This window comes from Chionomys nivalis, chromosome 9, assembly GCF_950005125.1.
Source record: "Chionomys nivalis chromosome 9, mChiNiv1.1, whole genome shotgun sequence".
In the NCBI taxonomy this organism is placed as follows: Eukaryota; Metazoa; Chordata; class Mammalia; order Rodentia; family Cricetidae; genus Chionomys; species Chionomys nivalis.
The window spans coordinates 47,250,447-47,276,907 of NC_080094.1; the positions used below are offsets into that span (position 1 = coordinate 47,250,447).

At 49.1% G+C, this 26,461-nt stretch overlaps 1 protein-coding gene across 1 annotated transcript; it reads left to right on the top strand.

Annotated features, from left to right (window-relative positions):
* Positions 1-256: 256 nt before the first annotated feature.
* On the top strand, positions 257-25,933 carry Mal (mal, T cell differentiation protein). Its single transcript, XM_057780972.1, has 4 exons — positions 257-459; positions 18,611-18,778; positions 20,178-20,303; positions 24,076-25,933. Exons 1-4 carry the CDS (start codon positions 367-369, stop codon positions 24,148-24,150), a joined length of 462 nt encoding a protein of 153 aa, XP_057636955.1. The 5' UTR covers positions 257-366; the 3' UTR covers positions 24,151-25,933.
* Positions 25,934-26,461: the final 528 nt, after the last annotated feature.

Sequence of the window (26,461 nt, forward strand, 5' to 3'; positions counted from 1 at the left end):
GCCTGAAGTGCAACACAAGGAAGTGCCGCCCCAAAGCCTCTCCACTCGCTCCCCGCAGGCAGGTGGCACCCAGGGTGTGACAGTAGAGTCCAGACACCCACTCCAGCCCCGCAGATCCTCAGAGAGCACCCAGTTGGGTTTCAGGGCGGTGCCCGCAGCGATTCATCCCTGTCCCCTGAAGCAGTGGACCCGGGCGGGGCGGGTGGCCGGAGCTCCGCCCTCCTCTGACCCAGGCGCTTCAGTTTTTAACCCGCGCGCGAGGGTGCCGCGGCCACTGGGCTCTGAGGAGCGAGCGAGTGAGCGAGTGGTCCGCGGTGAGCCGGAGGTGCGTGTGTCCCGTCCCAAAGCCGACGCCAGCTCGCAGGCATGGCCCCGGCAGCGGCTTCGGATGGCAGCTCCCTGCCCAGTGGCTTCTCGGTCTTCGTCACCTTCCCTGACTTGCTCTTCATCTTTGAGTTTGTGAGTGGTAGCGCGCCCTGCGCTGGGAAAGGGATGGGGTGGATTATGCTGCTTGCTCCCTCGAGGGCTCGGCACTGCTGTCCCCGGCCACACTAGCAGCACCGAGGGGGTCAAACCAGTTCCTTTCTCAAATAGCGGATCGATCTGCAAAGAAACTTCTTCCCTGAGCTCTGGTCCTATCCGAGTGCAGCTTCCTTACAAGGTGCCCAGCTTTTTCCACCCAGAGTCTCTCTAAGTAAACAAAGGTAACCAAAGACTCCCTCCATGCGGTAGACAGAGATTTGGGACAGACAGACTCTTTCAGCCTTTTGAAGTTTTTGGGAAAGAGTTTGTTTCTGTGGCAAACTTGATCAAGGAGTAAGAAAAATAGTGGCCGGCATTTGCCTGGCTACAGTCCTTGTGCCCTGTGTGAGGAGAGAGAGGAGAGAGGCGAATTTTGTGGCTTCCCTTGACTGACCTTGAGCTGACTCTGCACCTGGGCTGGGTTCTCCTAGCTTCACACTCTAGAACCGCCCCAGTAGCTTGGAGAAAGTTTCCTAGTGTGGACTTCTGGTTTACACGGCTTCAGACCTCCTTTGGTTTCATGTCTCCAGGGGTTTCTAGCTCTTGCCTGGGCAGGAGGGTGTTTGTTTATTCTGTGGGTGTGAAGATAGCATCTCCTGTGCTCCCACCACCACACAGAATCCTTTGTGTGGAACACTGACTTGGAAAAGAAAATGTAGAAGGTGATTTTAACAACGGGATCCCGGCTTCTAACAGCGTGATTGGGAAGGGAGGATGTGGCTGCCAAAGACATTAGTAGGTTCCCTCAGCCAGGGGTGTCACTGAATTGAGATGAGTGTTGAGTTGAACCCAAACCTGGGTGTTTCTGAGGTAACTTCACACCCCAGGTGTAAACCAAGGCCAAGGCTATGCAGTAACACGTGTAAGACTCCCTGCACGACACTGAGCCAAGCTCCACAACTTACAAATAGGAAGGAGCACCTAGGTAGGCCCAAGGTCATCCAGGTTTTTGGCAAGCCTTCTATCTTCCTTGAGTTCCTCCTATGTTCAGGGTTGCCAGACAAGCCCTGGAACAAGGCCAACTGAATGTATTTGACACAGGCACCTGGTCATACGGGAAAGAGCCCCCTGGGTGCCTTGGGAGTGCCTGTCTGATCTGGCATCTCTTAGCCTATGTTTGCCCAATATTGGAACCTGGGAATAAGTAATGGGTGACTCTTGGGAATTCTACCAAGAGGAACCCACAGAGACCTGACAAGAGAGTGTGCTCAACCGGAGAGATGAAGGGGCAGGGAGGTTTTTAAGCAAAAATATCGTAGCCTTTAGTAACTGCTGTTGGAGAACAGCATGCCAAGAATCGTTAGAGAAGACGGCAGTGGGGCTTTATCGTTCTTTGCAGACTCCGGTTGTAGCGTCCTCCTCTTCTCTCTCTCTCTCTCTCTCTCTCTCTCTCTCTCTCTCTCTCTCTCTCTCTCTCTCTCTCACACACACACACACACACACACACACACACACACAGGGGAGGGCGCTTTGGTGGTGGCAGGTCCACAAGAGCACACTCTGCTTGTTAATTACTCAGTATGACAGAAAGACTGGTTCTGAGAGTAGCTACAGCCCAGCCAGGCAGGACAAGCAAATCCACAGAGAGGACGGGAGGACCCAACATCTTTGTAAAGAGAGTGGTGGGCATGGAAAATCTCAGCACTGCTTGTTTAGTGAAAATACACTCCCACTAGTGTGTGCTCCGTTCCTCTGTGTGGCAGCAGGGATTGCCAGAGATCCCTTGACCAGAATCCTCCCCTTTCACTTGTTCAGAAAGTGTGTCTCTTCCATCTCAGCCATCGCTCTGTGTCTGCCCACCCTCCCACACCTGTCACTGTCTCGAGAAACCTCCGGCGTCTCACTTGTCATCGCTGAGTCTTTCTTCCTCTATAGAGGAGGGCTGGGATGCCCTGGGAGAGAAGGAAGACAGCAGACACCGTCCCTTCTATGCTCCCAAACACAGACCATACACATGAAGCAATGTGTCTTGATGGAGGGCTGGAAAACTAAAGGCTGGGAGAGGCACTGACCATGTCAGGGGTGTTTTCTTCAACTGTGGGATACTCTAAGACAACACCCACAACACGATGATAAAATGGGCAATGGCTTGGATCCACATTTCTCCATACTGTATGATTCCATGTACATAAAGTACCCCCAGACTGTAAAACCATGGAGACCAAATGCAGACTGGTGATTTGTCCAAGACTAAAGGGAACAGGGATTGGAGAGCAATTGCTCAGTGGGTGTGGGGTTTCCTTTTCGGGTGGTGAAATGTTTTTTAATTAGATAGAGGCGGTGGTTGTAGAATACCATGAATGTGCAGAACGCCACTGACCTCATCAGTTTTACATGTTTGTGATACATAATTTTCATTTCTTTTTTCTTTCTTTCTTTTTTTTTTTTTTTTTTTGATTCCATACAATCTTGACTGTGACTGTTCTGGAATTCTCTCTGTAGACCAGGCTGGCCTCGAAATTCATAGAGATCCCTGCCCCTGCCTCCCAAGTTCTGGGATTACAGGTGTGCACCACCACCCACCCAGCTCACCTCAATTTTTAAAAAGCAAAGATATCAGGAAATTTTCAAATAGAATAGAAAGGTATACATAACACTTTATCAAGCATCTGTATAATGATGGCCCATCTTTCTCAGTTCTTTTCTCTTATTTGCTTCTTGGTTTTAAGGCTCCACAACGATCTGATATGTTGTCTCTCCGACCCTTGTGCTCTCTCCATTCTCCATCCTCAGGAAAAGCCAAAGCTGAAAATGTTCATCATTCCAGCACTCTTCAGACTCCATTGCGTGTATGACTATAAGCACAGTGCTGGTTTATGGTTTTACACTTGTGACAATCGTATCACACTGGGTGTGCCCTTCTGCAGCTCCCAGCATGCTTTGAGATTTATACCTGTTGCTGTTTTTCTTTAATCCATTCTTCCATTTTTGGATATTCTGGATGCTTCCAGTTTGTTACTTTTAGCTGCTGCAGATGACATTGCCAGGAACGTACTTGGAATTCTTGATGGAAATTTCTCCCCGAATGCATGGGAATTTTGCTGAAGGGTCACGGGGCATGGACGTCTCCGTTTCTCATTTGTCACCACCATGCTGTCCCAAAGGGTCATTCTAATTGACACATCCTACCAGTAGATTTCCCAGGAAACTCATCAGACACTGACACCCACTCAGCTGTCTTCCAGGATCCTGCCACACTAAGAGGACCCCTGCATTGTGTACACAAGATTCAGGCGACACCTGGACCCCCTCTACTCTTACCAAGGGTGAAAGTCTCCATTGTTCCCCATCCTTGTCACTCTTGATAGCATCAGCCTTTGTGACCTTCTGCTCATCCTGTGGGTGTAAAATGCCTGATTATTCTCCAGTTCTGAAGCTCGAGCAGATGGTGACGCGGGGTTCGGTTTCCCATGCCTGAACTCTCAACAGCCTGGGAGACACAGATGTTCAGGGCCTACGGGCTGGAGATGCCCCACTGCCCAGACAAGGGAGGAAAGAAAAGGATTGTGACTCCCAGTGGGGCTGGCATCCTTACCCTGCCTCAGTGCCCCTACCCTGGAACCCCGGGTCTCTGTAAGATCCTCCAGGGTAGTAAAAAGCAGGCCCAGTTCAGCAGGGGATCACATCTTTCTGGGAATCCCTAGAGCACAGGCAGTGAGGAGAGAGATGCAACCCCATCTAGGCCCAGGGGTGAAGTGTCCAATAATCCTCCCTTCAACTCCTCAACCTAGGACATTGCTTTTAGTCCCATCTGCAGAAAAGTCTCTGTCCAGTAAGGGACTTTTCTTTTTGTAGCCCATAATATCTGTTTTCTTCTTCTTCTTCTTCTTCTTCTTCTTCTTCTTCTTCTTCTTCTTCTTCTTCTTCTTCTTCTTCTTCTTCTCTCTCTCTCTCTCTCTCTCTCTCTCTCTCTCTCTCTCTCTCTCTCTCTCTCCTCCCTCCTTCTTCTTCCTCCCTTTCCCTCTTCCTCCTGGTCCTCTCTCTCCTCCTCCCCTCCCTTCTAAGCCAGATGCTTCATGACACTCAGGCCACCATTCCTGGGGGGAAAAACGTCAACACAAATGTTTTCGATTCTTAGACGTGCCAGGCCTCACAGTGGCAATTTCTTCCATAAAGTGCAGGGAGAGAACCCCGCCACTGCTGCCCTTACAAAACTGTGACAGACATGCCAGAAATACCATCAGCACCCCATACATCCCCTCACCAAGTGGTAGGTTGACATCATGAATGGCTGTAAGTTGACGGACAAACTTCCAGAGAAGAGCATGCTCAGAGCCTGGTGTGACGGTTCATTCATACCTGTGATCTTAACAGTCAAGACATGAATTAGGGGCCAGTCTGGGCTACAGAGTAATACTATGTCTTTTTTAAAAGGGTACTAGGAGTTCCAATGGTGGCTGTTTAGAACCCTGTGCACCTCAGAAGTGTGGAGAAGGAAGCAGGGTCAGTCCCTGATGACAACCGGTACTTGGAGGGTGTAGGGGTGGAGGCAGGATGAGGAGCTACCTGGAACTGGTTTTCCGTATTGACTCCTTCACTGAACTAAACCTGTTAATTATTAAAATGATGGCTTTTCTGAGTCTCAGGGAAAAAAAGGGAACTTTTTATTGTCTGAAAGTGACTAGGCAGGTCGTAGTTTTTCATATGGGTGAGAAAGAGCCAGCCCAACAAGAGCCATGACGGGATGATAAGCAGTTTTCTGACTGCATCAGAAAGACAGCCTGCCAGAGCACAGAGGATGTAGGATCACAGACACTGAATCTGCAGGTCCAGGTAGAAACCAAGCCTCAGAGAGGGAGCCTCTTGCCAGGTCACCCAGTCCACAGGGCTCTGGGGACATTTCCCACATTCTCTCAGGAGTGGGTAGTTCTGCCCACTTGGCAGCTCTGGGAAGGCTTGGGTCCCCTCTTCCCCATCAGGGACTGAAGAGAGAGCTCAGAGTCACTGGGTAGCTGGTGGCCACACCACCCACCACCCTACACAGAAATATACTCTGTGGGTTCTTAGCCCCTATGTCCAAGAATGATAAACCCTACACAGACCGCTGATTCAGTGGGTGTGGCCATATGTAATCCGGCCCCAGTCACCCTTCAAGACCTTCTTAAGGGTGGATAGAATAATGGACATTTGTCAGTGAGTGGCAGGGTGGGGTTCTCGGGTGTCTTGAGGTTCTCAGAGGTTCATGGCATGGACACTCTCCAAAAACAATTCCCTGATGTCCCTAGGGAGTGGAACTAGCCGTACTTGACCAGCACCTAACAAAGGAGCTGGGGCTGCTCCAGGCTGTGTGGTGGTGTTTGCCCTGGTCGTGGGGTCCTCTCTGAGCTGTTGAGAGGGGAGCACTTCTAAATTCTGCCCCCTGCATTCGACTCCCCTCCTTTCTTTTAAAGACCCAATTATGGAGGTCTAGGGAGAGATGTTCTTGGCTGTGAGAAGTGACTTTTCCAGTTTTTCAAGGGCCAGTGGCCTGCTTTGATCAGGTCCGTAACTAGGAGCCAGGCTGAGTCATCAAGCTGCGCCATCTCAAGGGAGCCACAGTTTGTAAACCTTGTCTTGGGGCAAAGACACCTTCCCTGCCTGAGAGCCTCCACGAAATGAAATGCCAGTTGGGGAGAGAAAGGTCTGCTCTCAACTGGCTGTTTGGGCCTGTCCCTGCTGGACAAGCAGAGAGAGCCTGGTGCTGCTCACCGGAGAATGCCCACACTTTGCTTTGGCAGCAGGACTCATCATTGAGAGAAAGGGCTGGGATGGGCACCGGCCAGGGGCCAGGGTCCTGAGCTAGACAGAGCCAGAGGTTGACTCTTGATCAGTTAAACACTTTCTCGCAGGAGTCTGTGGTTAAGATTGCTCCAGCACAGCCACGGCTCACTAATGTCCCTGGGTCTGTCCCTGGGTCTGTCATGATCTGAGACCTGCAGTTTTAGGGGAGGTGCTGGTAGACTACCCCAGTAGCTGTCTCTTATGGGGTCAGTGATTTCGAAGTCAGTGGCAAAGGCGCCCTCATTCCTGACACAAAGCATCATGGGGGCATGTGTCCAACCCCTTCCTGTGGGTTTAGATTAATCCCAAGAGTGAGGAGCATACAGCATGTCCCTGACAGTCTCGAAACTAAAAAGCTTGGGTTCTTTTGCATGCTGGTCTTTCTGCATGCTGGTAGGCAGGCTTAGTTCCCCGTTAGCTTCTGGCTGGGCTCCAGCACTGGCATTTCCCAGGGTCATTAATCCACTCCCACCTCACAGCCTCAGGCTCTGTGTGATTACTACCTCACAAGTGGGTAGTTTTCTACTCTTATCTGGGCAAAACAACCCCAGAGTGGATCACAGGGACACGCCAAGGTCCTTGGGCCTGTGGAATGACAGGAAAGCCTTGTTATGAGTTGTGACAGATCAATACACTTGCACAGAGGAGAGGACCACAGCCAAGAGTAGGGCAGGAAGCAGGACAGATCCCTGGGAAAGTCTTGGCTCAACTTCCAAGGAGGCCCCCGAAGGCCAAGGCACAGGTTTCAGGGAGTGGGCACTTCAGAGGAGGGCCAAAGATGGCATCTTCCACCCGACAGAGAGCACAGGGTGGATCAGGATTGTGCCCATAAAAGAAAGCATGCTGTTCCTGGATATTGGTCCTTCCTTTGTTCTACGCTCTTAAATGTGGACCTTGTTATTCTTTTCTGGGTAGGAACGGGGTTATTGCCACCCATTGTCTCTGTGGCGGGAGGAGCAGGCATGAGTTGCCTCCGAGGCCATCTCCTCTGCCACCCCCTTCCTGTCAAGAGCCTAACCCAGTTGAGAGCCAATAAGGACCAAGTGACTACTCCCCTCTCCCTTGGTACTAATAGCCCCATGGCCACGTCCAAAGCCAATTCCAGCAGCGGGGTTGATTTCATAGTAAGTTTAGCAAGAATCTGGCTAAATACCAGGCTTACTTTTGCTGTTGTAATAAAGCACCCCAACCAGAAGGAACATAGCGAAGAAAGGGGCTTCTTCCAGATCTCAGTTCCAGTCACGTTTCATCACTGTGGGAAACTCCAAGCAGGAACTTCAAATTCTCTTGTCCGCTTATATCCACAGCCAAGAGCAGAGAGAAATGGATGCACACATACTCGCTTGCCTGCTTATGCTCAGACTCAAATACCGGCCGCCGAGGGTACGGTGCTGCCCGTAGTGGGCTAGGTCTTCTCACATAGGTTAACTTAGTTAAAACAACCACAACAGACATGCTCACAGGCCAATGCGATTCCCCCTTGACACTTTCTTCCCAGGTGACGCTGGGTTGTGTCAGGTTGAAAAAGCTAACCTTTTATTGCAGCATCCTTAGGCAAGTTTAATGTCGTCTAAAGGCCACAGCGTGTACGTCCACAAACTGAGACAGTCATGGCATCGCCAGGCTGTAAAATCTTATAGAACTACTCGTGTGCATTCCTGTCATTGACCGCATGTCACTGTGCACTGCAGAATGTATACACATACTTCTTAAAATAACAGGATTTAATTAAAACTCAATAACTATTAGGAGCAGTTAGTGTTAACTGGCTAATAATTCAACCCCCACTCTTAGATCAACTGGTTACCCTGTGCCCATAGAGGACAGCCATGGAGAGGTCTAGCCAACCTTCACCATAGAGGACAGCCATGGAGGGGTCTAGCCAACCTTCACCATCTTCTCTGTTTTAAGACCTGGCAGGGCGGGATGATGCTTGGGCGGGGGGGGTGGGGCTGTGAAGGACACTGATGGGCGTCCCAGTTGCTGTGTCCTGCATGGGTGCTTTCAGTGGCTCCTTTTCCATCAGGATTCAACAGCGGAGCAGCAACTCCCTCCAGTCAGCTTGATGGGCAGCTAAGGGGAAGTGGGTGTGGTGGCAGGCAACACTCTCCTTCCCTTTGTCCTGGAGGCTGGGTGCTGGCCCAGCTGCTTTTGGCGCCGCTCAGTCAGCCTTTGCCAGATCGGGTGGGGAGAGCTTCTTTGGGGATACTAGGCATGATAGGAATTGCTGTACCACCCTCCAGGCATAGAAACCGATTACCAGTGGGAATGGGATTAACCTTTCCCAAGCACGTGACAGTATACAGACTGTGTGGAAGGGCGCAGGTACAGGGAAGGGCACACAGAAGTGTGCCCTCACATCCCTAAACTTCGGTCCTGTCCTGCAGGGGTATGGGAGACAAAATGTGCATAATAAGACTAGGAAGCCAGTTCTTCGGTGTTAGGTCTCCTAAACCCAGCCCCAGTGTTCAATGGGATGGGGGTGTGTGAAAATGTTCCCCTCTCAGGAGCAGCGGCCCTTCAGCCCTTCGGTCTTATCTGTCTCCCTCACCTGGAAGCCCGCCCTAATAGCACGCTTTCCTGGCACTCAGCTCACGTTCTGCAGGCCTCTGTTTGTGGCTTGTCTGGAGACTGTGCTCAAAGCCTGGGCACTCCACAAAACTTTTTGGAAGTAGGGTTTGCTCTCAGCTGGTGGAAAGGAGTTTGTGGCTGCTCCTACCCTGCTAACACTTACAGATCACAAGACGATCTTGACTTTAAGGTAAGGGCAGGTGAAAGGAGAAGATGATGGTGGCCCCCAAGTCCCAAGAGTACCCCCAGGAAGTGTGCTGGGACTCCAATGGGTGTTTGTGTGCTCACTGAGTTACTAACCTACTTGATGATGGCTGTCAACACCTTTTGATTTCAGTGCTAAAGTCACTCCTTTCTGGTCTAGTGTTTCCACGGATTTTGCCATTTACAGGTGGCTTGTCTGGTACTTTTTACAGAAACTCTTTGCTTCTGTTTATCTCTTTGGGCACACCCAGTGGATATAGGTGTGGTACAAAATCTTCCATCCAAATGAGACCATGCATGTGGAACTCACCTGCACTGGCCATTCAGAGGGGAACTTCCATTCATTCAGGGACTGGCAGCTCAGCCCTGGCTGGGCAGGAGGCTGTGAGTTAAATAAGCCACATCTCCCTTTGCAGGTAGAATGGGACAGAGGCCCTACCCTGGCACTGGAGTGTGGAGGGACCACAGACCAGGAAGGGGCTTTTCCCACCTTCCACCCACCCTGCTAACATCAACTGAGGTCCTGAATTCAGCCAGTCAGACCTAAGGTTCCTTCAGAGGAGGTGAAAGGCCTCTGTCACTCACTGTCTAACCTCCTAAGGAGGGCCAATGGCACAATGAATTCCCCTGGAGTAAAGGAACCTGCTGGTAAAGGGGCCAAAAGAAAAGAGCCACTAAGATAGGTAAACTGAGGCAGGCCTTTCTCCTAACATACCCAGTGCTCTCCCTAACAGACCCAGATGCCAGACTCCCAATAAGCTCCATCCCCCACACAGGGACCCTTCTGATCCCTGCTCTGTACCCTGCCCTAGGGGAGGGAGCAGTATAGGTCTGCTGTGCAAAGTACTGGCCTCTCCCTTCCTGGGCGAAGCCTTTGAGGCTTCCCTGTAATCACCTCCTGCTTTCACCAGCTGCCTGAGTCTTCACTGGAAGATGTCGAGCTGTTCTCATGGGAGACAGGGCTGCAAGAGGGAGGGTGGGATGGTTTCCGTACTCATACGCATGTGCATGTGTGTGTATGTGCGCGAACGCACGTGCATGCGTGTGTGCTCATTGCTAGGAATTCAGATCAGGACCTTTCTCATGCTAGGCGAACACACTGCTGCATCCCCATCCCCTGGTGTATGTCTTTGACTAGGCCTGGCTCCCTGGGTGTGCCTGCCACAATATTGACATGGTCACTCCTGGTGCCTGTTCATCGCATGAGTGAGCAATGGGGACAGTGAAGGAAGGCCACCCTCTGACTCATTAGGAGCTGAGTTTCTTCTGACCCAGGAGGTGGAGCTGCCATTAACTTGGAGAACTTTCCTGGGTTTGCTTCTACTCTCTCAGCCTCACCTCTCAGAACAAGAAAGGGGTCTGCGGCTTCATCCAAACTTACTTTTCAAAGGCAAAGCCAAGGAATCCTGGGAAGGCTGCAGTGTTTAGTGGCCAAAGTTATTGTCCTGACCCCTACCCCTCTCCACATCATTCTCCCAATACCTGATCCTCTGTGTCCTCTTGACCATCCAGCACTGTGGTGCCATCTCTCTCTCTCTTTGGCGGTAGCTCATCCCTAACCTGCTTCTCTACATAAGAACACATGCTATGCAACTGTGTGCCCAGGTGGGTGGGCACACAAGCACACATACATGAACTTATGTGGACATATGTAAGTCATATATACACTTCTATACATGCACATACATATATGCACACTGAGAACAAGAATGTCTCCTATCCTCTGACTTACAGAATGATTCTTTTAGCCAGTTAGTTTATCCCTAGATAGGAAAGCCTTCTGGAGCACACAGCAATTACACTGTTCAAGTCATCACCATAAATAAAATCCTGATGTGTTGGTTAAGGTTACTATTGCTGTGATGAAATGCCATAGAAAGGTTTGTTTGGCTTATATGTGCCAAGTCATAATCCATTGAGGGAAGCCAAGACCAGGCAGGAGCCTAGAGTCAGGAACTGATGTAGAGGCCATGGACGAGTGCTGCTTACTGGCTTGCTCCTCATGGCTTATAGCACCCAAGACAACCAGTCCAGGCGTGTCCTCATGTACAAGGGGCTGGGCCTCCCCCATCAATCACTAATTTAAAAAAAAAAAATGTCCTATAGGCTTGCCTGCCTACAGCCAGATCTTACGGAGGCATTTTCTCAGCTGGGGTTCCCTCCTGTCAGGTGACTCTAGTTTGTGTCAAGTTGACATAAAACTTGCCATTACACCCAGTGTTGACATAACTCTTGGCTACTAAAGGAGTGCATGCACACAGCCAGCAGAGACTTGGGGCTGCCGTTCCTGGTGGCCTCGGGACAGTACTCATGGGTATGGAGCCTGGCAGCCCTCCCAGAAGCCTGGGGTGTGCCAACTGGCACCTCTCAGCTGATGAGGCAACTGGTTGATTTCTCCCAGGGAATAAAGGGAAACCTAGAGCTTTGTGCACAGCCTAAGTTCTGTGGCTCGTTTCCTTTGCTTCCCAAGAAGTCAAAACACAAACTCATGGTCACGTTTACCCATAAGAGAGCTGTTAGGAGCCCTATGCCTGACTCAGGGGGGTTGCATGTGGGTGGCATACTCTTTGGTTCCTGACTCAGCATGTTCCCCTGGCAGACTTTCTGCTGTGGTGACCCTGAGAGCATATAGTAGTGTTGGGGGGAACAACTGGAGTATTTGAATAAATCCTTGGCATTGACCTTAGCCATCCAACCCCTGCAGTGGACGAACTGGGACCAAGCTCTCTTTCAGCTCCACAATGATAGAAACTCCAGATGAATCTCAAGAATGTTCTGGAGAATTCCATTCTTTTACAAGTGAGCTCATTGTTAGAAAGGCAGCCTTCACTTCTATATACCCACTACATTTTCTTAGACAGACACATTTTATACAACTTTCAGTTGGGGGGACACCATGGTATTTTTTTTTTAAAGCTTATATGATCACTTTAAAACAAAACAAAAAAACAATGAGATCTCAAGAATCACAGACCAGCCTAAAACTACTATGTAACTGAGGGTGACCTTGAACTCCTGATACTCCTCACAGTGCCACCAGGCATAGTCCATGATGTACTGGGGATGGAACCCAAGGCGTCATACACTCTAGGCAAGCACTCTATCAGCTGAGCTACACTCCCAGTTCCTGAGGTGACTTCTGGCTCCAGTAAGCCCAGACTATAATCCCAGCATGAAGCCAGCCTGGTCTACATATCAAGACCGTATCGCAAAACAAGACAAAACAAATCACAATTGATTAATTCATTATCTCCAGCTCCCATTAAGTTTGCAAGTGAGCAGTTACATGCACTGAAATCACAACCTTCTGAACTTTTTTTAAAAACTTATTTATTTATTTATTTATTATGTATACAATATTCTATCTGTGTGTATCCCTACATGCCAGAAGAGGGCACCAGACCCCATTACAGATGGTTGTGAGCCACCATGTGGTTGCTGGGACTTGAACTCAGGACCTTTGGAAGAGCAGGCAATGCTCTTAACCTCTGAGCCATCTCTCCTGCCCCAACCTTCTGAACTTTTATGTGGTCACAGATGAGACCACTTTATTCCATGACAGGAGGTCTCCACTGATGCCGACTCTCTTCGGAGCTCTGGTTGTCACCATTTCGTAGACAAAGGAACAGAAAGGCTAAGTAACTTACCCAGGGGTAACTTACCAGATGACCCAGCTAGTATGTGGAAGCTCCAATCCAAACTCAGGAACTCTGACCTAAAATCTGTACCCTTGCCTACTTTGGTCTGCTTCCCATAGGTGACTCTTAAGACCGAGCAGGAAGCCAGCGAGATGGCATAAAATCTAAAGTTCTTACCACCTAAGTCTAACCACTTGAGTTCAATCACCAGAACCCATGATGAAAGAAGAGAACCAGCTCTTAAAAGTTGTCCTTTGACCACTGAATGCACAATCACACACACACACACACACACACACACACACGTACGTAATAAAGAAAAATAAAACAGTGGGGATCTTCTTGGGGTTCAGATGAAAGCTCCCCAAGAGGCTATCTATCTCCTGAGGAGACCATTTTTCACAAAGATCATTTGGTTGAGTAAACTATAGATATGAATCCTTTTTAAACCTTTGGAAACATTTTTATTGCATTCTGAACATAATCCCTACAGCTCTTCTCAACACTCAACATTAGGCAGTTCCCAGCCCAACATTCCCTTCCTATGCACGGCCCTCCACTCACAATCTGTGAAACTGTGTCCTGGGGCTTAGAGGACATCCAGGGACGAGCTGGTCTCATGCACAAAGCAAAACAGGGACGGAAGCATGAAGACAGAAAAAGGAAGTTCCCAGTGATATTTTGCATCAAGAGACCAGACAGGACCAAGCGTAGAGTTCTTGTTGGGTCTGCTGGAAAGCCTGCAGGAACCTGGAAACAGGGCTGACTCCTCTTCTGCTCTCTCAGGAACATGCAGAATAACACCTGAAGCCTTGTGTTATGAAAATGTGTTTCCAGGCTTTGGCAAAGAGCCTGGGTCCTCTGCTTCCTGTCCCGCCGTTCTGGGTCTCTCCAGTTGATTCTGTCCCTGGGCCTGGGCCTAGATGTTGTTTGGTTTTGTAAAGGTGTCCCAGCTAATTTGATGGCTAGCCAGGGCTGAGAACTCTAGAGCATCAGTCCAGGTTCTACTCCCACTTTCCAGTTTGGAGTGCTGGGACCCAGAGGGATTGGTTAATCCGGTAGCTCCCCAGTCTGCAACTTGGAGAGTCTTACTTGAGACCACTGTTGGCAGCTACTGTGTCTCTGCTATGATGGAATATAGAGGTGGTAATGGGGGAGCCTGGCTTTAACGTGAGTAGACCCCAGGGCCACACCTCCACCGAGTTGTATAATGTTTTTTGTTTTGTTTTGTTTTTTAACTAATCACCTCTGTGTGTCCAAAGACTGAAGACAAAAGACACCTAGAGTTTTCATTACGAAGGGAAATCCTTTTGAACCCTCACCTACCCCCTTGCTCTTGACAAATATTTGGCCAGTGGGGTCCTGAAGCCAGGCCTGAGAGGAGTGCTCCCTGCCCAGGAGTGACTTATCTCTGGGTGTGGGTGCCCGTGCTTGCTCTCTCTGTTTGCCCTCTGTACGGCCTGAAGGTGGAGTGGGGTGTAAACAGGCCTGGGCCCCCATGATTCATACTGGATATCAGATCTCCATGGCTCACCCTTCCTCCAGCCCAGCTTCTGCCGTCCCTTTCTCCCACAGGGTGCCCGGCTTCCCCACCCTCTGGGGCTGAAAAGCATGGCAGTGTCCCTTCCAGTGGCATTCCCTGGCCTCCCACCAGAGCAGCACACCCTGGCCCCATGTCCGCCTTGACCAGCTAGGTCTACCTTTCCCTCTAAGGCACCTCTAAAGCCATCCTGCAGGCCAGCTACCTCACCTCCTCAGAGCCAGCTTTTAGCCTTCATTTAGGCCAGAAAGAGTAGTAGCCTAAGCTATGTCCAGTTCAGATGCAGGTTGTTTTTCCCAAAAAATATTTGCATTGTAGTTTTTGAGACATTGTCTCGCTCGGTAGTTCAGTCTGGTTTCAAACTCCCAAGCCTTCCTCAGCTTCCAGAGTGCTGGGGCTACAGGTATCCACCCCCATGCCTGGATTTCCCAAACATTTTTAAATCTGCAATTGGTCAAATCCATGGATGTGGAGGCCTTCCACACCACAGCTGCTACAGCTGTCGATGAGGAGCTTGTGCCCCGTAACTGACGCTAGCAAAGGGCTGCTCCCCAACGCAGAAAGTCCCTGATAAAGCCAAGCTGCGGAGGCACTGGCTAGAAATACACTCTCCTTGGCTATGTTCCCCTCATGTTGCCCTCATCCTCCTTGCCTTCTCAGGGGGTCTGCGAACCTTTCTGCCACCTCCTCATACTCCCTGTGACCCTACTCAGCCACGGGCACAGCACAGATTTTTCCCCACCCCCATCCTGGCTCCATCCCAGAACCATACAGCCCCACATTCCATTCCCTAATCCCCACACTGTTAAACCTAAGCCAGGTGGTGAGGGGTGCAGGGAAGACCTATTGCCAGACGGGAGGACAAGTGCCAGGGCTTATAAGGATGTCTTCAAAGTTACCCGCCCCCAATCTGAGGTGTAACACAAACAGGAGACGGATGGAAGGCTGGCCCTAGGTGCCTAATAAATCCTGATGGTGTTTGGTGAGCTCACAGATGCGCACCATCATCACCACAGCCAACTCAGCCTAGGAGCCAGCGGCTCTCTGACTTTCTGACACCTCACAAGGGACAGGTGGGGACTGAGGTAGCACAGGTGTTTGCCAGAGTCCTCCAGGAAGCGCAGTGTTCACCTTGAAATCATGCTAAGTATGAACATAGACGGCTAATGGTTAAAGAGTTTTGAGTTTATGAAGTGATCTGAATTTGGCTTTGAGAATGTAGTTTGTATTTACAAATCTATTAAACATGAAGCGTGAGTCTTCAGTGCATGAATCATATCCTATATGAGTTATATCTCATTAACCGTGTGTGTGTGTGTGTGTGTGTGTGTGGTGTGTGTGTTTGGGGGTGTTGTTGTTGGTTTTGTTTTGCTTTTTCAGGACAAGGTTTCTCTGTGTAGTTCTAGCTGTCTTAGAGCTCACTCTGTAGACCAGGCTGGCCTCTAACTCATAGACATCCACCTGCCTCTGCCTCCCAAGTGCTGGGATTAAAGGTGAGCACCACCACCGCCCAGTTCATTAACAATGTTTTAAGGAGAGCTGGAATGATGATTTGAATCTGAAATCCCAGCACTCCAAGAGCAGTGATGGAATTGACATGGGTTGGAGGCCAGCTGAAGTTACTTACTCCAGGCTAGCCTGGGCTACATACAGTGAGAGACCCTGCCTCAAAAACTGAACAAAGAGAAAGGAAGGAAGGGAGGGAGGCAAATGGAGAGAACTTTCTCTCAGTACCTCACTGTGAAATGTAGTGGGAGGGGCTACCCATTTGGCCAATTAGCTCTAACTTCTTATTGGCTAACTCTTAGATCTGAATTCAACCTATTTCAAGGAATCTGTTCATCACCACGAGGTTGTGGCCTACCAGCAAAACTTCAGCACGTCTGTCTCACTGGTTCCATGGCTTCTCTCTGATTCCGCCCTTCTTTCTCCCAGCATTCAGCCTAGCTTTCCCTGCCTACCTAAGTTCTGCCTTGCTATAGGTCCAAAGCAGTTTCTTTATTCATTAATGGTAATCACAGCACACAGAGGGAAGTCCCACATCACTGAAATCTACTACAGTTTACACCATTCAATGGGTGGGGAACACCTAATTTTCAAAAGTGTGGGTTTGCTGGGTGACGTACCCAGAGGCAGGTCCTGAGGTCTGTCAGGGGCTAGAGATTGGATTTGGGTACAGAACGGGTTTTGTTCACTGGACAATTGTGGACAAGGGTTCTGACTGGACCCCAGGAATCTCTCTCTCTCTGTATCTTTATTTTTTTTATTTTTTTTTTTTTTTTGGTTTCTCAAGACAGGGTTTCTCTGTAGCTTTGGTGCCCGGCCCGGAACTAGCTCTTGTAGACCAGGCTGGCCTCGAACTCCCAGAGATCTGCCTGCCTCTGCCTCCCGAGTGCTGGGATTAAAGGCGTGTGCCACCACCGCCCGGCTGTGTGTGTGTATCTTGGGCAGATTAATGAAAGGCACTCACTCAAAAAGCCCGATTCAATCACCAGAAGTTAAGAACTAGCTCAGTGCTAGCATCTAGCCTTGGCAAACCCTGTACTATTTCACTCTGACTTGCCTATTGCCCTGCCCTTGACTCCTGACCACCCCATCGGGGAGAACAGAATTGAAAGAGGTGATATAAGATACACAAACTACAACCCGTACTCCTGAAGACCAGGAACTGAAAGTCATCTCGAAGTCTGTCATTTGCAGGTGACCATGTGCTAGCTTAACTTATGCATTTTACAGCTTATTTGTGCTGAAAGTAACGATATAGCCATAGTAACTAAAGCAGTCATCGCCCAGCCCATCTTTACTGACTATGCGCGGAGGGAATCCTGAAATGTCTTGATCCACTTAGCCCTTTGGGTAGAGGATCGCTGGGTGAAAGATGGGGCAGATGGTTTCTCCTGGCAACCCTTCATGAGAGCCAGCTTCTGTGATCAAGGCAGACTGCATTCCCACAACCTCATGATCAGACAAACTGCCTTTTACCTCTAGTCAGATGCCTTTTGTTGGGGCCACAGGCTGCAGAGATATACAGAATTCCCTTGCAGCATGCAGACAAGTGGCCTGACTTAGATTGACCCTAGATGACTATGCGGTGACCAGACCCCAGAGCAAGGGCACACGCTGATCCTTGTCTCTGAGTGGATAAACAGACCCGACGGACTTCTGCATTTCTCCGTGCCTATCCTCATACCTCTTAAAAGCAGGGGCTATTCAACCCGCAGCACAAAGGAGTGTCACCTGCCCTAAGCCCCAGCCACTCAGGAGAAAGTGCCCTGCCCTCCCACACTGCTTTCCAGACTTTTCCAGATTGTAGAGCCATCTCCCTAGGTGCTAGTTCCGTCCTCATCTAGAGTGGGTACGTGAAGCTTGGGTGGAAGAGAGTCAGAGAGAACTAGAGAAAATCTCAGCGAGGCTCATGAGGCCGGATCATCCAGGGGACTTCTGGAACATCTTTTGTTCCCCTCTGAGAAAGGGAACTCTCCAACCCTAGGAACATCCATGTATCTCTGGCTTCTCTCACACCTGTGTCAGCCATCTGAGAAAACCAGGCTAGCCTGTGACCTCACCATTTTAATTTTAACTTAGTCAGAAAAGTTCCTACACTTGGGGATCTAAAAAAAAAAAAATTGTCAATATCATAATGTAGCTAGTATGTTCATCCATTAATAACCTAAAAACATCTCTTAGTGGTTACAGTCTCTTTTTTTCTGTGGCTAGGAATTGAATCCAGGGCCTTGCAGTGGCTAGACAGGTGACCTCTACCACTTAGCTACATCTCCAATCCTTGATCTTCTGATACAGGGTCTCATGGTGTAGTTTAGGCTGGCCGAAAACTCACTGTTAGCCCAGGCTGGCCTTGTGCTTGCTAGTCTCCTCCCTCTACCTCTCCAGCGCTGGCCTTGGAGACCTGTACTGTCTGTCACTCCCGGATGGTTGCTTACTGTTTTATAACATAAAAGATATTCCAATAGCAAAGCCATTGAGAAGAATAGACACTCAGAAGAAAAGGGTAGCCATTCTAATGCTAATACTAAATAATGTGAGTTCTTCCATTAGTGAGTTCCTTTGCTTTCCCGTGCCTCAGTTATCCCATTCCTCACCCATAGCTCTGTTACTGGAGTTAACCGAGTTACTATTTGTCAAGGTGCTTAAGACGATGCCCAGGTGTATTACAATGTTTATTAAACAAAAAGTGAAAATTGTACTTAAGAAATGAAACAAAGTAAGCCAGAAGGCAATGGCAATGCTGAGATTAGAGCCCTAGCCTGCAGCCTTGAAAGATAAAAGAGATATTTTTGCCACCCTCTTTGTCCCCTTTCTGGGTATCTGTAGCCCCAGTGTCCCAGCTCCAATATTCTCTGTCTCTTCCCTGAAGGTCTTTGGAGGCCTGGTATGGATCCTGATCGCCTCCTCCCTGGTGCCCATTCCCCTGATCCAGGGGTGGGTGATGTTCGTGTCTGTATTCTGCTTCGTGGCCACTACTTCCCTGATGGTCATGTACGTATTTGGTACTCACAGCGGCGAGACTTCCTGGATCACACTGGTGAGTGATGGCCCAGGGAATTTGTGTTGGGGGAGGGAGGTGGTGCTGGACCCTCATCTCTGGAAGAGTACTTTTCCAACCCTGAGTGAGGCTTCCCTGGAAACATTTCCCAGCACAACCCAAAGCTGGGTTGTCCTGACCTCGGTTTAGACTCTTCCTAGCCTCCTGCACTGAGGAAAAGAGGGCAGGATCTGTGTGTTTGCTGCAGATTCTCACTCTGTGCTCTGATTTCTTATCTGGGATTGCCTTTGCACAAACAGCTGGCAGCCCATCCCCACCCACCCACAGGCACCTGATAGCTGTCAGCTACTCCTACTATCCAGGGGGGCTGTCACCACCCTGGGGAGCAGAGTCCTAGAGCCTGGGCCTAAGCTGACGGTGACCAGACCGTGCTTTCTGCCTGCCTCCCTGGCGACCACCACCTAAGCACGTTTTCTAGACGACTAGGGTGCCAAGATGACCTGTGTTCTTTCATTTGTAGTAAGTTCTGCTTTGAGGCAATGGAAACAGGCCTCAAATAAATATAAGGGGGACTTGCTTGTTATTAATGAAAGTAGGTTCAGGCCACTTGGCTAGATCTCTACTTCTCCACAGCCTTTCTACTTGAACTTTTGAAATCACTTCAACCACATTGAACTTTGTTTTAGTTCCTTTTTGCTTTGAAATATTCCAGGAGCCAAGATAAATAACTAAGACCAACACAACAAAATAGAAACAAGGGAAATGGCCCAGGCTTCTCTTTCCCCAGACTGGACAAAGAGTCCACATGCAAGCCAGGATTTTAACCATGTGTGGTTGATCCTGGGGTCCAGAACCAGTTTCTATCTGTTACCCTGTATTTGTTATGTTTCTTGTTGCTATTCAAAAAATATCTCACAGTTTGTGGGTACAGTCATCTCAGTGGGGAAGGGTTAGCTGCAAGGAGTGAGGTGCTAATCACATTGGTCAGTAATCAGAGAGCAGGAGGGTGACCGCTTGTGCGTGGCCAGCTTTCTCTTCCTTATTCAGCCTGGGACCCCAGCCTATGGGATGGTGCCACTCGTATTCAGGGTGAATCATCCATACTCAGCTAAGCCTCTGTGAAAACACCCCCCAGAACACACCCCCCAGAAGATTCTAATCTTGTGTCAAGTTAATAATAAGAGTAACCAGCATACACTCCAGACTCCTTTGGTAGTACCTCAGGGTCAACGGCATCTTCTTCCACTAAAAGACTCACTGTGGGACCTGCCCAGGGAAAGGAAGCTCAGCTCAGTAACCATCATATCCTGAGAGGAGCTGGTGGACCTAGGGGCTATGGTGTGGTTCGAAGGGAGTCTGGAACAAAGACGGAAGCCTCCGTGTCTGGAGTGGGGTGTCTCTTTCTTCTCATCTCTGATACAGCCCTTCTCACCCTCAGGATGCAGCCTACCACTGTGTGGCAGCCCTGTTTTACCTCAGCGCCTCAGTTCTGGAAGCCCTGGCCACTATCACAATGTACGATGGTTTCACCTACAAGCAGTACCATGAAAACATCTCGGCAGTGGTAAGTTCCCTGCAACCCTGCGCCCGCAGTGCCCAAAACAAGCGGCTCTCCTTGCCTGCTGCAGATACGCTAGGTGGAGGGCGACCCAGCCCCACGTCTCTCTTGAATGAAGTCGAACCTGCCCCTCATTTGTGAAGCAGTGAAGCCCCTACGAGGGGCAGGTGTAGGCCACGACTCCCTTAGTTGTTTTCTCAGGGCTGCACGGCCCAAGGTTCAGTAGGCATAGGGGCTACTGGCTGTGTGGGGGCAGATATGATCACATTTGACCCTCACAATAATCCTGGGAACCTTGTGTTATTGTCACGCCCATCTCACAGAGGGAGAGGCAGCCTGGACTCTTTCCCAAGATTGGCAAGCGTCAAAGTCGGGGTCTTGGCCACCATGCATGCTTTCAGTACCAGTTTCAGGCTGTGAGTCTGGCCACTTGGGTCTTGTAACCTCCTTGAGTGTTGTCCACAGAGGCATACAGTCAACACAAGGAACACTGAGGCCAGGGTGGGTTCCTTTTTCATTGACTAGATCCGTATGACAAGGAGTAAGAGATTGCATTGTTTTAGAAAGATGTTTTGTTTTGAGAAAGAGGTTTTTCCAAGTGGTACCCTTAGAGGAATGTATTTGGTGCACTTACTCAGAGTCCTTAATATAAAACTTATTTCTAACTATGGTTGGCATTAAAAATGAGTTAGAAATAGTGCTTCTCAGGTCTCTAGAAACTGACTTATGATTCATGCAAACCCCAAAATGGAATAAGCTAACAAGATGCCTGAGCCTGTCATTTGCTGGAAAATGGGAAGGAGGCTGAACGCAGTCTAAAGGGATGTGTTGGACAGCATGGTTCTTCCTGAATCTAGAGGGAGTTGGGGAGAGGGTTCTCAGAGCATCATCTTAGAGGAAACTCTCCCACCCAAGAGAAACTGCATGCTTCCCTTAAGCGGCTCTCATGAACCTGGCCACCTCAAGGTCCCCGTCACTACCCTCTCTAGCTGTCCTACATCATGGAACACTTTCCAAAATGGAGTCCAAACAGCAGCGTAGCCAGGTGACATGGTACCTTTTTCCCTCTCTGCCTTGGTCTATTGCTTCACCTGCCTGTCGGAGGAGCACCTCACCCCTTCCCAACCCACAAGCCTTCTGAGTTCACCGACATCAAGGCATTTGATAACAACTCCCCTAAAATTCTTCAGGGCAACAGTAGTGTGATGTAGACTAGATGTGGCTGGAGTCCGTCCATGACAGAAAAACCTAGGTGGGCTGAATTAAAATCCCTGTCCACTGAACAAGTTGAAAGCTGCCTGTCTTTTGCACCTCACCTTCCCCACTTCTCTCTCTGACTCTAAAGCAGCGTTCATCCAGACAAGTGCACAGGTTCAGGCAGTAAATTATTAGAAGATGAAGTATCAGTGAATTATTAGAAGATGAATCTTCCCATAATTAAGAAATAGGATTCATGGGGCTGGAGAGAGGGCTCAGCAATTGAGAAAGAGTACTACTCTTACAGAGGTCCATCCCCAGCATGCACATCTAGTGTGTCACAGCCGCCTATAACCCAGGGTCTGGAGGATCCAGCACTGGCTTCTGGCTCCCAAGTGCACTCACTCACAACCACATACCCACCTCCAGAAACACAGATGCTTTATTTTTAATAAAATATGCTTTAAAGAACTGGGATACAGGCCTGGAGGTGTGTGTCAGCATAGACCATTTGTCTGGAATGTGCAAGGCCTTAGAGTTCATCTCCAGCACTACCAGTGTGTGTGTGTGTGTGTGTGTGTGTGTGTGTGTGTGTGTGTGTGTGTGAGAGAGTGTGAGAGAGAGAGAGAGAGAGAGAGAGAGAGAGAGAGAGAGAGAGAGAGAGACTCACTGCTCACTGACCTTATCACCATCTCCTCGGTTACTAGCCTATTTCCAGCACCCAGTTCAGTTTTGCCTGCCACTTGAAGTGGAATTGTGCAAGGTTCAGTTTTTTCTGCCTGACTTCTCTCTCCCAACCTCATGTATGTGAAAGTCACCGTGGGGCTGGGTGTAGATGCAGAGTGCTTATTACGTTGATGTGTCATATTCCGTTGTATGCCTTTCACGACAAAGCATCCACTCCAAAGCAGATTCTGTCCCCATGTTTTCTTATTGGACATGATAGACATGCACATGCCTGACCATTTTGTGCCAGAATCAAAACTCAGGATGTTCTCCTTTGGTGGGTGCACTTGGCTAGATAATATGGTGTCATGGGAACCAGATTCAAAGTAGAGCTACTTCTGTTCACAGTAATCTCTGGATTGGTACCGGAGGAGGAGGCAGCATTCTTCTTCAGGAATTAACACCTGATCTTGGAGCCTCCCTCACACCAGCTAGCCTGCCTGTATCCCCTCTCTGGTCTTAATTAGGACCCGTTTTGGCTCAGCTTCTTCACCGGAAAACTCTCTGGGGTTAACAGAAGTGGACACAGGAGAACTAGAGATTTTCTTGACATAGATCTCACTACGATGGGCAATCATGGCAGAAGTCCACAGAGAAGGGTTTCTGAAGGTCCAAATGTGTCTCAGCATGTCCCATTCTCGAAATATCCACCGTGTGCCGTTCCTTAATCTCATTTTCAAACTAAGTCTTCACTCACTGCCCCTTCCAGAACTTCTGAAGTGCTTCTGCCAAGGGTTCTCCTTGGGCCTGATGTTCCACCTGAGGGGGACAGGTGACTTGGGTAGTTAGGAGTTCCCAGATAAATTTGCAGATATTTGTCACTAGCTAACTCAGGTTACACATCGCCTCCGGCCAGTGAGGGAGGAGCGTCCACCCATGCTTGAGCGCCGGCGCTGCTGTTTATGAGCATTTCCAAGACTCACGGAAGCGTGGCCACCCTGAATGTTGTGCCTGAGCTGGAAACTTTTTACCCCTTCCCCAAGGTCACAAAACCAGGTGCAAATATTGGATTTGCGGGTAGGTGAGCCTTTAGGGAAGTCAGCTACCCAGAATATGGGAGCACACGGAACCCAGGTAGGCACAAGTCACAGGTGACAGTCCAAGGCCTATGTTCCCACTGCCAATGTGACCGTCTGAATCGCTTCAACAACTCCTCAGTGCACCACATCCTGTTGATAGAAGCTAGGTGCCGCCCCGCCCCGCCCCGCCCCCCAACCCCCCCTCAACTCCCCCCACTGCCACCGCGAATGGCACGCACGCATGCGCCTTGCTCTCTGCTTACCATGAAGCCTGGTTTCCTCAAATGTACGTGGGAAATGAAGAATTCGGGATTAAGATGAAGGGTCCGAGAGATGGAAAGATGCCCCAGGAGTTAAGAGAAGCTGCTTGTGTAATTGTGAGATCCAGAGTTCAGATCCCAGAACCTATATTCCAAGCTGGATATCCTTCAAATGCTGCAAAACCCTGGCATTCAGTGGACCGCTAGCTCTCTGTAGCTGTCTGACAGCTGGCCTGAAAACTGCAATCTCCAGGTTCACAGAGAGACCCTGCCTCAAAGGTAAAAGGTAGAGAATCTTACAGTGGAGATCACCTGACGTCCTCCGATGGCCTACTTATGTACCATGCACACATGTGCACACACACAAGACTCACACACAAACATATACAGTCATACACAAACACATTCTTAATTAAAGATCTTCAATCCCAGCACTCAGGAGGCAGAGGCAGGCAGTTAGAGCCACATGACAGCCCTCACAGCCCTAAGTCCATCCATAGTTGTCTTCCCACCCCACCCCCACGCCCCGCCACTGACCTCACACTAACGACCTTCCCTCTATCCCTCTGGTTTCAGGTGTTCGCCTATGTGGTCACTCTACTCTACGTGATCCATGCCGTGTTTTCCTTAATCAGATGGAAGTCTTCATAGGACAGCAGATCGGGAGCTGGAAACCCAGATGTCATTAACTGATCATCCCAACTCCCCCATTAACTTCCTAGAGCCCAGACACCGTGGTGGAGAAAAGAAAACAAGCCAAAAAACCAAACAAAACAAAAACAAAAGGAAGCCATGTTCTGTTTCTCTTGGGTGTCATGTTTACCTTCTGTCAAGGGTTTAGGGCTTGCTATGTTTAACCTCCAGCTGCGGGAGGAAGGAGCTGTCTTGCCAGGGCCCTTTCTGGCCTGGACAGGGACAGTGGGTGGGAACTGGGAACCTTGATCTGAAGAAATGACGATTTTCCCCTTGACCCTTGGAGCATGTCTTAAGAATTGCCTCCTGGAATTTTCCACAGGCTCTGGAGAGCAGTCGTCTCCAGACACATCTTAGTCTTTGTGCATAGTCTGAGTGTCGCAGATGGAAATTCTCTGTTGAGACCCAACAGAGGTCTCCAGATGCTCATGGTGGAAGATGAGACCCTTCGAAATACTCCATTAAATGCCTTTATATCTCATGCTTCAAGAGTACAGGGGCGACAGGGGTTGTTTTTCATTCTCTGGAATCAGGGACACCTTCCAGTCAACTTTCTCCCTACAGAATCCTTTAACTTCACCTGTGTCTCCAGGGACAGTTCAGATGTGCATTCTGGGCCACTTTTCCCCAGCATGACTCGCTGAGGGTCACAACGGTGTCTGCCAGGATAGTGGTTCCCTTGTAGGGAGATCCCAGGAGCTCCACCTTTTTCTTTGAAGACACGGTAGTCTGCTCAATTAGAATTTTCTCAAGCCCTGAGAAAACTAGCTACAGGCATTTCTTCCCTCTCTTTGTAAAGCTGGTCTAAAATGCTCCATCTTGGTATCTGTGATCTCTTGATGTGTTCGGGCACATCTTCAGACCACTCCCTGGGGGAGGAAAGGGACCAGACTGCAGAGTGAAGGGATAATGACCATTGGTGGCTGCCATATTCCAGGTTTAGGACACCGGACCTAAAAGGAGGAAGTATTTATCATTAGGAAGGACAGGAAAAATCTGGAAAGTCAGGTTCCCCACTAGGAGATCTCACCTTGACCCCATTGTGACAGTCTAGAGATGGAGCCCCAGATACAGGGCTCTCCTGCCAGTCTCCAGGAGAGCCAATATTCTAGCCTCAATCAGAAGGTTTAACTAGCTAACGTTTTGTTCTCCAACAAAGCAGGAGATGAGCGCTACAATTAAATTGGATTTAGGAATGTTTCTACCTTGGTTGTGATGATGGAACCCAGGGCCTGTGCATGCTGGGTAAACACTCTACTGCTAAGTCACACCCTCCGCCTCAAATTGGGTCTTAATGGCACATCCAGGAGGACTTTTGTTATCCCAGCATCACTGGTACCCAAATCTGCCATTTGCCTACTTAACACAGCCAAAATTTCATAGTAAACCACAAGTAAAAGACTAGGTTGGGGATTTATTTTTAAAATTTAAAATACAAACTAAGAGATGATATGAAGTTCATTGAAATGTTTAACAAAATCTGAAACTGTGTTGACTGGGGAAGTCTTATATTTTCAACAAAACTGTACTGTAACATTATACTAACCAGCAGCTCAACATGAATGAGGATCACGTTTTCACAGGAGGGTGGGAAGGAGAAAGGGAAGGAAGGAAGGAAGGAAGGAAGGAAGGAAGGAAGGAAGGAAGGAAGGAAGGAAGGAAGGAAGGGTAACTAAGATGGATTTCCCAAGAGTTTCTCAATGTTTCAGATTTTTAATCATTAAAAGAAACTTTCATACAATCTTTCTCTCTCTCTTTTTATTGGAAATTGTTGTAACCATAGAAACCTGGATTAAAGAACTTGAGGATGCTTCTAACATAATTCATGCTTTCTATCCTGGGTCTGTAAATCTTTGCAGATTCTCTTTTTAATCTTTTATTTATTCTTTGACAGTTTCACACATGTATACAAAGTATCTTCATCACATCCACCCCCAACTCCTCCCTTCCACTCTGAACACATGTCCCGCCCACCTCCATGCCCCTGCCCCCTTAGCACACTGAGCCCAGTTCATGTTGCCTGGTGAAATGCTGACTGATCTTGGTGGCTGGCTCTTGTTCAGGTCTTAGCTGCAGTGAGTTTGTGAGCGCAAAACCCACCCTCTGCCTCTAAGAACTTTTCTGTCATCTTCTGTTCCCTGAGCCTTGGGGTAGGGGTGTTGACAGAGATGTCCCATTTAGGGCTAAGCATTCGGCAGTTGCATATTCTTGGCACTTCGACCAGCTGAGCGTTCCTGCATTAACATGACTCCTACTTCTGAAATTTACA

Excerpts from the sequence above, each read along its gene's own strand:
- Mal (XM_057780972.1), top strand. The coding sequence starts at position 367 with ATGGCCCCGGCAGCGGCTTCGGATGGCAGCTCCCTGCCCAGTGGCTTC. Across the intron at positions 18,779-20,177 it reads AGACTTCCTGGATCACACTG|GATGCAGCCTACCACTGTGT; the intron begins GTGAGTGATGGC and ends TCTCACCCTCAG. Across the intron at positions 20,304-24,075 it reads ATGAAAACATCTCGGCAGTG|GTGTTCGCCTATGTGGTCAC; the intron begins GTAAGTTCCCTG and ends CTCTGGTTTCAG.